The 13,531-nt window shown below is 43.6% G+C and overlaps 1 protein-coding gene across 1 annotated transcript in view; it reads right to left on the bottom strand.

The window, feature by feature from the left end:
* Positions 1-13,531, bottom strand: part of SPOCK2 (SPARC (osteonectin), cwcv and kazal like domains proteoglycan 2) — a 123,050-nt gene that overhangs the window by 26,297 nt on the left and 83,222 nt on the right. Inside the window, exons 4-5 of the mRNA XM_081955843.1 lie at positions 10,442-10,556; positions 2,666-2,780 (exon numbers count right to left, since the gene is read on the bottom strand). Of these exons, the coding sequence (XP_081811969.1) occupies positions 2,666-2,780; positions 10,442-10,556 (230 nt within the window). The remainder of the gene's footprint in view (positions 1-2,665; positions 2,781-10,441; positions 10,557-13,531) is intronic.

Raw genomic sequence — 13,531 nt, 5'->3', positions numbered from 1 at the left:
CCGATGGGTCTATAGAATCAAGAAGAAACCAAATGGTGAGTCTTTATACAAAGCCAGACTTGTAGCTCAGGGTTTCGCTCAACGTTATCCTGAGGACTACACAAACACTTACTCACCAACAGTCAGAACTGAAAGTGTAAAAATTGCCTTAACCACTGCAACTATTCTTGGTTTAGAAGTTTTTCAATTTGATGTGGACACAGCTTATCTACATGCAGACCTAGATGAAGAGATCTACGTGAGAAGCCCTCCAGGATTCCGAAAGCAAGAAGGGGATACCTGGTTCCTGAACAAAAGTCTTTATGGTCTGAAACAGTCAGGTTTAATGTGGTATTTTTGTCTTACTGACAAACTAAATTCAATGGGCTTTATTAAGTCCGAAACTGATGAGTGCGTGTTCACAAAAAGATCTAACAATGCATATGAGATAATTCTTGTTTATGTTGATGATATTGTTTATATTGGTCCAAATAAGAAAATGAGTGAGATTTTTGCCAAAAGTTTGCAGAGATACTTCACACTAAAATCTTTAGGACACATTAGCACTTATTTAGGTGTTCAAATTGAAAAGACACAGAAGGGGTTTAGTCTTTCACAAGAAGAGAAAATTGACCATATTCTACATCATTGCAACATGAAAGATGCTAGCACAACAAAGACACCCATGCAAACAGATTTTCACAACTTAACACATGAACCAAGTCCTGAGTTCGAGGATCAAACACTTTATCGTTCAGTCATTGGTTCACTATTATACATTAGTAGTTGGACCAGACCTGACATCGCACTTAGTGTTAATCTTTTATCACGACACGTAGGTAAGGCAACACAATTTCATTGGTCATGCATTAAGAAGTTATTGAAATACCTAAAACACACTAAACACATGAAGTTATTGCTAGAACCAACACACGCTGATCAACCAAAGTTGATTTGTTTTGCTGATTCCGACTGGGCGAGCGACAAGAAGTCACGCAAAAGCACTTCTGGTTACATGATGTTCCTAAATGGTTGTCCTGTTTACTGGCAAGTGAGAAAACAGAGTTTTGTTTCATGTTCATCTACTGAAGCTGAATATGCTTGTGTGAGATTTTTGTAGCTCAGGGTGCTTGTAATTCTCTAACGTGGTTTGATGCTTTGATCACAGATATCTGGACACGTCCAATTCGACCAATCACCGTGATGGAAGATAATGTATCTGTGGTTTATATTTCTGAGTCACATTTCACAGGTTCTAGGTCCAGACACATTGACATTCGTTATCAAAACACAAAGCAATTAGTTAAGCAAGGTTTTGTTAAATTGCAATATGTTTCTACACATGATCAGATTGCAGACATGCTTAACAAACCACTCGCCGCAAATCAACACGAGTATCTGCGAAAGAAGATGTGCCTTAATTGATGATTTGATGACGTCAGCCCAGACTAGCAAAAGAAGGGGTGTCACGATGTTAAAAAGTTTGCTAGGCCTGAACTGACATTCAAGAGTTAAACTAAGAAAGCTTTATTGCGCAGGTCATAAAACAAAATGTTATCTGAAAGTGATTTATTGCGCATGCGTTTACACATTCCAAAATTCCTTTCTTCTTTGTTCGGCTGCCAACTTGGCAACCGGAGCTTTCATTATCAAAATGTAACAATTTAGTTAACTTTTCTGTTTTATCTACTTTTATTATTTTATTATTAAAGTTTGTTTATTAATTAGAATACTTCTTAAAGACTTATTTCTTTTCTTAATATCTCAAAAGATATGCGGAAGGGAATCAGCCTCGGTCCATAGACCTCATTTTCTACAGGGCGTTTTTTTCCCCCTGACATATATGTTCTTAAAGGATTATTGTATATAATCACAGGTAAGATGAATCCTATTTTTGGTCTGTATTTTGGCCCCTAACATTCTTAGCTTGCCCACAAATATTTATGGTAGGTTATGAGGATTTTGTGAGTTACAACCAACACATTTTATTGTGTGAAGCTGGGTTGGATCTCTTGATGGTCATTTGTTTATTTTTTGTCGCTTGAATTAGAATTGAACACCAGATACTATGAAACCTAAACTGAAAACGGAACCCCAGATTTAGTGGTTTGAATCTCTACTTTGAAGCTTTCCTTTTGCTTATTCTCATAGTCAGTTTGCAACTAAATTATCTGACAAATCGTGGCCATGTTTATTTATTTATTTATTTTATTTATGTATTTATTTTTGTCAACAAGTACAAGGAAACAAGTATTTTGCCAGTCAAATAATGTTGAACTTATCCTCAAAATATCTGCTCTTTGTGTTACTGGAAGACTTCATCTATGTTCAAGGACTGACTTCATCTATATTCAGATGGTGATGTTGACCAAGATACCAACAAATATATAGAGCAAAAAGTATCATGTGGGGACAGAAAAGGTCAGCCATGGAATACAGTTCATTGTCTAATTTGACCAGTGTTCTTATTTATTCTGGGTGTCTCTAGAGCAGTGTTTCTCAACCTTGGCAACTTTAAGATATGTGGAAGCCAATTTCCAGAATCCACATTCTGGCTGGAGAATTTTGGGAATTGAGGTCTACGCATCTTAAATTTGCCAAGGTTGAGAAACACTGCTCTACAGAGCCATAAGGTGGAGAACAGGAGAGGATACAATTATTCAAATTTTAGTAGATGATCTCTGACCTTGCTTGAGATCCGTGGCTGAAGTTGGACTATGTTCACTTGTGCATGGGCACTGACCCTCACATTTCACTGTCAGCTGCTTGCTGGTCAGGCAGGCCTGTTGTTCCAGTTTACACTGCAAAAGAATAACAGAGAAGTCACACAAGCACGAAGCAACTGACCATCAAATAAGAAAAACTTCAAGGTAAGGGACCTTGCTGGTTTTCTTGTAAAGTCTGTCAGGATCACCTTAGTCTCAATTCACATGGTCCTCTAGTGCCCAGACATGAATTCAACAGATTATAAATCTTATCTAAATTCTAGAACAAGACAAAGATTTAATGCAACAGCTAGAAATTCATGCATAAGCATTTAACAGATTACTTTTAATCATCCTAGTTGTTAAATCTTCCTACTATAAAATACATTCATTGTAGGAATCAATAGGTTGTCACAATATCAATATACTGATACACAATTGAAATATAAATTCATACGGTTGACAATTTCCCTATGCCATTAATTCAAGTCACAGTAGATCTTACAAATATTCCTACTAAGATATGTCTGCTTCTGGATTCATTCTCAGAACTTCTGTTCAACCAGACAAGCTCGTTTTTCCTGCAGGAAACCCCCTGCAACATCATCCCTGAACAGCAGTCATTCCTCTTCAGCTTAAAAACTTTTATGAAAAGTAGCCCACCATCTTTTGATGCAGACGTCTCCATTGATGGATGGCTCATACTCTTCCTGAGATTATTGAATTGTTTCTTTGCCATTGGGATGTCTACATTGTTGGCTGTCATCAAAGCACACCAGAGGGGGTATTCAGCAGGTTCTGACCAGTTCTGGAGAACCGGTAGCGCAAATTTTGAGTAGTTCGGAGAACCAGTAAATTCCACCTCTGACTGGCCCTGCCCCCATCTATTCTCTGCCTCCTGAGTCCCAGCTGATCGGAAGGAACTCCAAAGACATTAAATGCCCTGCTTCTTGGCATATCAGGCGATGGATACATCCGAGGCTTTACTCTCCAGCAATATGTCAGAGGATTAACACGGTTCTCCTCCTTCAATGTTTTTGGCAATATACAATAGCAGAGTTGGAAGGGACCTTGGAGGTCTTCTAGTCCAACCCCCTGCCTAGGCAGGAAACCCTATACTGTTTCAGACAAATGGCTATCCAACATCTTCTTAAAGACTTCCAGTGTTTGGGGCAATCACAACTTCTGGAGGCAAGATGTTCCAATATGGTTCACTTTTCATTCAGACTTTTTTAAATTCCAGGGGCAGATTGTGCAGGAAGGATTTAGTAGCAGGCTGGCTATTTCATCCTGTTATGCCTTTGTCATTTAAATTTCAAGCCAGGAGGAACTCAAAGCAAGGCATAATGAATCTTCTTAAAAGTTTATCTTCCCAAATGAAATTTCTTGCTGTGTCCACTATTTGGAACTAATCGCGCAAAGATTTCTCAGATGCATAATTACAAACCGACGGCTCTTTTCCTGCAGGCTATAAGCCCGTCTTCCACTCACTGGCTGATCTGCACCCAAGCATTTTTTATAAATGTTGATGCCCAGAGGAAGGGTGTCAGACCTCGAACATGACAAGTTGATCACATTGAATGAGATGCTAGATGCATAGGACATATCATTCCTTCTATGGGATGTATGGGAAGAGGTGGTATTCAGCCATTTTGGACCGGTTCGCCTGAACCGGTAGCAACGAACTGCCTACGTAGTCTCGTTTTCAATGCTGCGTGCATGCGTGCACCCCGTGTGTGTGAGCAAAGCGCATGTGCGGAGGGTAGCATGTATGTGTGGAAGGTACACGCGTGCACGTGCCGCAAGCATGTACATGCAATGCAAGTGTGCGGGCACGGGTGCTCACAGTTGCAAGCCGGTGGTAAACCTAAGTGAATCCCACTGCTGGAAGAGGGGCCTTTGCTGGTAGCAGGGATATTCTATTCTATTCCATTCTCTATTCTATTCTATTCTATTCTATTCTATTATTCTATTCTATATTCTATTCTCTCTTCTTCTATGCTCTAGTCTATTCTATTTATTATTTGTTATTTTTTTAATTTTATATTTTATTTTATTCTTTCATTTATATTATTTGTTTATTTATTTCCCTACATAAATATCAATCTATTTTTTATATAATTCAAGAGGGAGAACATGCAGGTAGTCCTCAAACTGACCAAAATTAAGACCAAAATCGAACCCAAAATTTCCGTTGATGAGTGAGACAGTTGTTAAATGAATTTTGCCTCATTTTTACAACTTTTCTTGCCACTGTTGTTAAGATAATCACTGAAATTGATACGTTAGTAGCCCGGTTGTTAAGTGAATCTGGCTTCCCCATTGACTTTCCTTAGCAGAAGGTCACAAAAGGCGATCACAGGACCTTGGGAGACCTGGGCAATGGTCTTAAATATGAACCAGTTGCATTACCACAAGCATCTGGATTTTAATCTCGTGATCATCGGGGTGCTGCAAAGGTCGTAACTGTGAAAAACGGACGTAAGTCCCTTTTTCCAGTGCTGTTGTAACTTTGAACGGTCACTAAACAAATTGTTGTAAGTCGAGAACTACCTGTACCCATTTTCCTCCTATTTTCCCCCACAACAACAACCCTGAGCTGAAAGATACAGGGACTGGGTCCCAAATCACCCAGTTGGCTTTCATGCCTAAGGTGGGACTAGAACTCAACGTCAACCAGTTTCTAGCCTGGTACCTTAACCACTAGACCAAAACGTTTCTGACATATTGCCAAGCAGTATACAGACCTTGTCTGCCTGCAATGCATGTATATTAAGGTGTTTTTAGTTCAGGAAAAAAGAACAAGAAAGAGAAAGTATAGAGATAATATTAGATAATATCAGAGATAATAATGTGAAGGAAGCATGTCTCTGCTCCATTTTGAAACATATACGAGCTGGTGAGCACGAAAGTATCGTGATGTTTTGACTGGTTGAAAAGAATCTTCAGCCCCATAAAAAAGTAATCCAATGGTTGCTTTGGCCAGTAGCTGATTATCTGAGCAGATTAACAGAGTTGGAAGGGCCCTTGTAGGTCATCTAGTCCAACCCCCCAGCCCAAGCAGGAGATCCTATACCAGTGATGGCTAACCTTTTTCTAAAGGTGTGTCAAAACTGTATGTGCACGCACCATAGTATGCATGCACGAGTGACCCCTCACTGCATGTCCATGCAGGAGCAACTCCCCACCGCGCATGTGGGAGCAAGTCCCGTGTGCGGCAGGAGGGGGGGTTCACCCTCCCCAGGCTCAGAAGGCTTTCCTGAAGCCTGGGGATGATGATAATGGCCTGACCAAAGTTCATTCCCGAATTTCTGGTTTGCCCATTGGGCCGTTTTTTGCCCGTCCCAGGCTTCAGGAAAGCCTCCGGAGCACAGGAAGGGCGAAAAATGGCCCAACAAGCAAACTGGAAATTCAGGAACGAACTTCTGGTTGGGATGTTGGGCCTGTTTTTCACCCTCTCTAAGCTCGGGAGGCTTTCCTGAAGCCTGGGGGTGGCAAAAAGGGCCTCCCCCGGCTTTCCGGAAGACTGAAAATCAGCTTGCCAGCGCACAAATATGCGCTGGAGCTGAGAGCTGCTGTGCTGGTAAATATGGCTCCACGTGTCACGTGTGGCACACGTGCCAGTTTTGCCATCACGGCCCTACACCATTTCTGACATATGGCAGTCCAGTCTCTTCTTGAAAGCTTCCAGTGCTTATAATGAGTCTTGATTAGACTGGCGTGGCCCAGCTTGATAGGGTAGTTAAATGAATCTGGGTCTTTGTTTGAACTAGGAAGAATACACTAAATTCCAGTGACGTGCGGTGAGGTTTATGGCTGGTGAGGCTGATGATGTCATCAGGAAGGCGTGGAATTCTTAACAAGGCGCCGGCCACGACTCGGTTTCCAGGGTCCTTTCGCGAGCAAGCTGGCAGGGAAACGGTAGCCGACGGTCGGAAAAGTCCGTCGCACTTTCTGCTTTCGCGAGCAACTTCCCGTAAACCTGCCGTTGCTCAGTGCGAGGAAGGGAGCCGCTCGGGCATGCGCATTCGCCCTGGAACCATGAGCTCCGGCATCAGAACCCGACAGAAGGCGGGGAATGGGACGACGTGTGCAGGAGGGAGGCTGAGGCTAGAGGAGCCTCCTGCACCTCCCTCTGTCCTGCACACGTGGTCCCATTCCCCGCCTTCCTGAATCAACATGAAGGGGACCGCGGCTCGCGCAGTCCCATTCCCAGAGGCTCCTCAGCGCCTTTTCCATTTTCTTTTTTCATGATGAGAGCGGTGAGGCTCTGCCTCCCCTGCCTCCCCTGACCGCACATCCCTGCTAAATTCAGTTTTCCATCAGGGGAAAATAATTCTTCACAAGAGACTCCATATTGATAGCAGGAGTTAAAAGCTTACCTCCTCTATTAGCCAGAAGGGGGAAAATGTAGGACAGGACAGCACAGCAGGCTTACCAAATGAGCTTATAAAGTCCCATTATAACATAAGGCAAATTGTCCTGAGTTTAATGTAAGGCATGCAAAAACACATTTTTACCATTCTAACTATACTCCTGTGTCATTATTCAACGTATTTGCTTTGCCCCCATAAATTCTGGCAATGTTTTATTGTTATCCAACCATTTAAAAAGAATTAGCTTTACCTACGATGTATTCCAGTCAAGTAGATCTATTTTTAATTGTTGCTATCGCCACCAAGGGATGATGTTTGCCATTTGATGCCAGCATATGAACACAAAGTCCTTTTTTTTTTACCTAATCAAGATCATTTGCAATAGAAAATTGAAGACATATAAAGGAGCCTATATCCCCTCCCCCCCTTTATATATTACTAGCTCGATACCCATGCTTTGCTATGAAACTATGTGATTGGGCTTGATAAATTGACAAAGCTTCAACATTAATGAGTAGTTAGGGTCGGGCTTGATATCTTGACACTTAAAGCTTGAAAATTAATGTAGAATGCGTAACAGCATCAGAGCATATTAATATATGGCAACTGGCAGTTGGAACAGAGTTCTTTTCAGGTGGGGAGGGGGAGTAGAATTTCTAACTCTTTAGCATCAAGAGCGTGTTAATATAATACTGTATAAGAAATACTAATGCTCTGATGGTCATTTCGAAAAAAACCTTTCTTAGTGAGCACCTAGAAGCCAAGAGGAACATACCTGCCAAATTTCAAGCTTGTAAGCTTTACGGTTCTGGAGATTTCATGATGAAGTAATATATATATATTCACTGCTTATCTCTTGATAAAAGAACCATTGATATTATAAGCAAAAATACAGTAGGTGTCATCTTATGTGGTTATCTTTAATATTATTGGTTGACAACAGTTGTGGTTTCTCTGATAATATAAAAGTAATCATTTATTTAACAATGATAAAATGACAAGTGCTTCGTATTTTTGGATGTCAAAAAGTCCTCCCCAGTTTCGTAGCTCAGAAGAAAACTTTAAATATCAATTCTTTTGAGCTTCCTTTCTCGTCATTTAACAAGAGATAGAACCAAGCTCTCCGCATGACCAAGAGCTTGTGAGATACAGATCAAGTTGATTTATTACATTTATATATCACTTTTCCTCCTGGGATCCCGTTTTTACTCTTAAAGCAACTTTGTGAGCACGCTAGCCCTTGAGAAAACATTTGATCCAATTTCAGCCGTGAGCAATTGTTGCAGCCACTGCCACAGGAAACGGCAGATTAAATTCAACAGGCCACTCTAAACCACTCTAAAATTGAAAGGTTGTGGTAATTTGTTACCAAGCTGTCAGTGTTCTCATTTCTGTGCCTTCAAAATACAGCCTGCAGAAATTAAACAGAATAAGCTTTTTCTTAATATACTACTAGTGCTGATAATCCACCATTGCCCAGGTATTTATTTATAGGGGGAAAATGTCTGGACCGAAGATAATTTCTAATGTTGGATTTTCCCCCTTACCAGAGGGAGTACTGTGCAACTGTTACCATGGCATCTCCACTGCGCTGTACAATAGAAGCCATTTTACGGAAGTACAGTAGAAGCCATTGTAAGGCACGACAGGCTACATCATAACAGAACACACACCTCGAGGCTGCAGTGGTGGGATTCAAATAATTTAACAACTGGTTCTATGGCCTAATGATATCTTCCAACAACCAGTTCACCAAACTGTTCAGAAAGTTAACAACTGGTTCTCCGGAAGTGGTGTGAACTGGCTGAATCCCACTACTGCCCGAGGAATATTAGGGGTATCTTACCCCCACAGTATTTGTCTCCAGAGAGTAAGTCATCTGTGTACCAAGTTTGGTTGAAATTGCTCGAGGCGTTCTAGAGTTATGTTGGAACATACACACACACAGCCATTTTTATATAGATAGATAGATTGCTCCTAAGAATGAAGAGTTGCGAGAGGTTTGATTCTCCTTATCAAAATCAATGCACCTAGTAGGGCATGTGTAAATAGCCTGCTGAAAGAAGTAATCTAAACATTACCTCAGGGTAATTTCGGCATAGTTGCAAAGGGAATGAGACAATTAATGCCTGGGCAGGCAATCTGGAGCCTCCAGGTATTTTGAATAACAATTTCCCAAATTTGCCATCTTAGTCAAGCCTAGTGGGAGTTGAAATCGAAGCAGCTTAAGGGTAATGGATTTTCCCCCACTCCCTTTGCGTATCTTCTCCAGCCAAATGCATCTCACAGTGGTTGCTGGGAGGGTAGAAAGGATAGGCAAAGAAATGGACAGGTGTGATAAGAATAACATAGATAAGGGTAAAGATTCGCCTTGCACATATGTGCTAATTGTTCCCGACTCTAGGGGGCGATGCTCATTTCCGTTTCCAAGCCGAAGAGCCAGCGCTGTCTGAAGACGTCTCTGTGGTCATGAAGACGTCTCCTTTGGCGTTTAGTCATGTGGTCATGACTAAACGCCAATGGTGCACGGAACGCTGTTACCTTCCCGCCAAAGGTGGTTCCTATTTTTCTACTTGCATTTTTACACACTTTCAAACTGCTAGGTTGGCAGAAGCTGGGACAAGTAACAGGAGCTCACTCCATTACATGGTGCTAGGGATTCGAACCACTGAACTGCCGACCTTCTGATCGACAAGCTCAGCGTCTTAGCCACTGAGCCACCGCACCCCTTAAGAATAACATGTGACTGTTAAAAATGCTTTACCCACGCAAAGGTTTTACAGAATTAGTTCTAGAGTGGAATTCTAACTGATGGGCCTTTGCAACAGGTACCAGTTACAGGTAGTCCTCGACTTACAACAGCTCATTTTGTGACAGTTCAAAGTTACAGGCACTGAAAAATGTGACATGGCCATTTTTCACACAACCGTTGCCGCATCCTCACACGCACATATGATCAACTTTCAGATGCTTGCCAACTGACTCATATGTATGACGGCTGAAGTGTCTTGGATCATGTGAGACCTTCGGTCAAGCAAACTCACTGGGGAAGTCAGATGCACTTAACAACCATGTTACTAACTTAACAAAGGCAGTGATTCACTTAACAACTGTGGCGAGAAAATGGGGCAAAGCTCGCTTTGGGAAATGTTTTAGGAAACATTTTAGGAAATGTTTCCATAAATTTGGGGGCTCGACTGTGGTCGTAACTCGAGGACTACCTGTACACACAAACATTCAGAACCCTTTCACTGATCCCAAGAAAAACCACCCAATCGGTTATAAAGTAGGCTGATCCTCTGCAAGCCCAAAGCTGCCTCTCCCTCTGCCTCCCCCCGCCCCCTGCTTATTTTCAGGGTCAAATATTGTTGTCTTCCTTACCACAGAGCTGTAAGTGTGGCCGTCGGAGCCACAGACAGAGGCAAGCTGGGTCATGTGGCAAGGTTTGCACAGGTTCTCCTTGTTTTCATGGAGCTTCATGGCAGGCTGTTTGATTCTGTGCCGGTGCACCGGGCAGAGAGAAAAGAGAAAGAGCAATGCACGTTAAAGGTTGGCTAAGATCAACGTCTCTCCTTCTTGAGGGTGCAGGAAGTTAGCACCCACCCCTCTCCTAGGAAAATGAGATAGTTTAGGACAGGCACGGTTAACCTTTTTGGTGCCGAGTGCCTAAAGCACATGCATGTACGTGCCCGAACCCCCAAAATGCAATGTGAGCGCCTCCGTGCATGTGCCCTGCCCCTGCGCATGCATGTACTGTGCATGTGCCCCAGTCCCCCATGCATGCACGTGTGCGTCCCCTGCATGTGCCCCGCTCCCCACACATGCACAGCAGAGACCCAAAGACCAGCTGGCCACCGGGAGGAGTCCACGCATGCGCGGTGGAGCTGGGCTGGGGCGAAGGCTGGCATGCCCACAGAGATGGCTCTGCATGCCACCTGTGGCACGTGTGCCATGGGTTCGCCACCACGGTTTTAGGAAATATTACAAGGGCAGAATAGTTCCCCTAAAAGGGAGGCAGAAACTCAGTCCACCCACCTTTGTCAATGGGCCATTAAGGCCTGAGCCAGTCTATGCTACATAACAAAGATCTACCTCCTTCAGGCAGAGCCATAGTAGGAATTGCCCAAAGCCCTTTCATTACATCATCACCCAGCAAGAGTCAACCAAGCTTGGGACTCAAAAAATGACCTACAAAGTTACCCCTGCATGGCCCCATGGGAGTCTGACAACCAATCAGAATACAAGCTCAAATTCAAAAGCCCAGAGCGGGCATAAAAAGCAGGCACTCTCAGCATCTCTGCCCTTTTTCTTCGCCCAAGTTCTTCAAGCCACTTGATCCTGTTCATCAATGAACCTTCTTTCCAAGCAACTTCCATGAATCTAGTGTCGTTTTCCCCCACTTGGAACTGAACCCAGATGGACATTTCTTCCAACAGGGGTTTTGGGAAGGTAAAATACCCCTAATTCACAGGCTGGAGGAGGAAGCTCCAGAAAGGGCACAGAGGATCCTACTGCAATGTTAACACCCTTAAAGAGAAGTCACCAAGGTCTTTCCCCAACCTGGTACTCTCCAGAGGTCTTGTGAACACAGGTTTACAGATTCCTAACCAGCATGCAAGTGGGAATGATGAAGGCTGTTTATCTTGACACCTCCAAAGCTTGACTCAAGTTGCCTCATGGTCCTGAACAGAACAGACACATATCAAGGGAAGTGTTTCATAGCAGCAGTGAAAGATGACATTCTTTTCTAAACTTTCAACCTCATCAGAGGTGGGTTGCTCCTGGTTTTACTACCGGTTTGCTTCACGCGGGCTCACTTCGCTTGCCCATGTATGCACAGTTCAATGTAAATTGGTATTCGCACATGCACAGAACAATTTACAGTAAACTGCGCATGCTGGCAGCAGAAACCGGGAACTGGTTCAGGGGTGTGGCCAGCCTGGGTCGCTGCCGATTCTGTGACCCAGGCCTAAATTCCACTACCAGTTCGGCTGAACCGGGCCGAACCGGGCGCAGCCCACCTCTGAACCACATGATTTACCGAAATCATGGTGGAAGAGACACCATGATGTCTTTAAGGAGAAAGGAAGGGGAAGTGAACATCAGGCAGGTCATGTGAAGAAGGCAGAAGGTGTTGCAGGGATTTAGGAGATGCCATGGGACAATGCTGCGTTAATTGTTTCATTCAGTGACTTTCATTATTGGTGACCACGTTTTTGTCAAAATAATTGTAATTCTTGTATTTCTGGACTGACTTTCTGAATTTTATTATTGGCCACGGTTCCGTTGAACTTAATGTAACTTTTGTATTTGTTGAATTGTCCCGCGGGGATTTGTCCCATGGCGAGTTGCCCACGGCGAGTTAGCCACAGTGAGTTGGCCATGATGAATTGCCCCATTCCATGTCTCAGCCACAGGTAAAGGGTTGCAGCGCACACCTTTCTTTCTCTCTGACCTTTTTTTCCCCTTCACTTAAAAAAGATACAAGATGAGAGGTTGCCATTCCTTTTATTTATTCAGGGCAGGACGTGGCAATATCTTATTTCCTTGTTCAGTAAAAGTGTGCGCGCTCCCAGATTCCATGGCATGGAAGACCAACAGCACTCGATGGCAAACATCATGAAGACTTTTATCAAAGAGAAGGAATGATGTTGAACTTCTTAAATTAGGGTCTCTCAATCTTGGTTCCTCAGATCTTAGGCATCAAAAGTACAACTTTTATTTATTTATTTATTTGGATTTATAAACCGCCCCCTCTCCCAAAAAGGGACTCCTACCCTCAGAATGGCAAACCTATGGCACGCGTGCCCAAAGTGGCATACAAAGCCACGTTGCCCCACACGTGAGCCGTCGCCCCAGCTCAGCTCTACCGCACATGCATGCGCACCTCCAACCAGTCATCTGATTTTCGGGTGTCTGCCGCCCATATCACAGGTGTGATAAGAATAACATAGATAAGGGTAAAGATTCCCCTTGCACATATGTGCTAATTGTTCCCGACTCAGGACGCATATGGGAGTTGCACATGCATGTGGGAGATGCATGCGCATGCGCAGGGAATTGTGCACGCATGCGTGGGGGCTGGGCGTCATGCAGGCCCTTCCCGTGGCCCATTTTTGGTCCCAGGAGGCTGCAGGGAGGCCTACTAAGACCAAAACAGGATGCAGGGCGGTACGGCGCCAACCTCCCCCCATGGCTCATTTTTGCTCCCAGGAGGCTGCAAGGAGACCTACTAGGCCCCAAAACAAAATGGGAGGCGGGGTCGCACACACATGGGCAGAAGGGCAGGTGCGCGTGACAGCGCTTTCGGCACACGATGACAAAAAGGTTAGCCATCACTGTCCCAGCACCTCTTCTAAGTCATCCAGTGGGGATGGGACCAAAAATATCAGTCCTCTGATTTGAGGTGGGAAGGGAAGGTAAGAGGCTTAAAATGTGGCATTTGATATACTGTGCTAACTCTTGATCTGG

Source organism: Natrix helvetica (genome assembly GCF_964273705.1).
Source record: "Natrix helvetica genome assembly, chromosome: 5".
NCBI lineage: Eukaryota > Metazoa > Chordata > Lepidosauria > Squamata > Natricidae > Natrix > Natrix helvetica.
The sequence above is the reverse complement of the archived record's forward strand: the minus strand, read 5'-3'. Positions and strand labels throughout refer to the sequence as shown.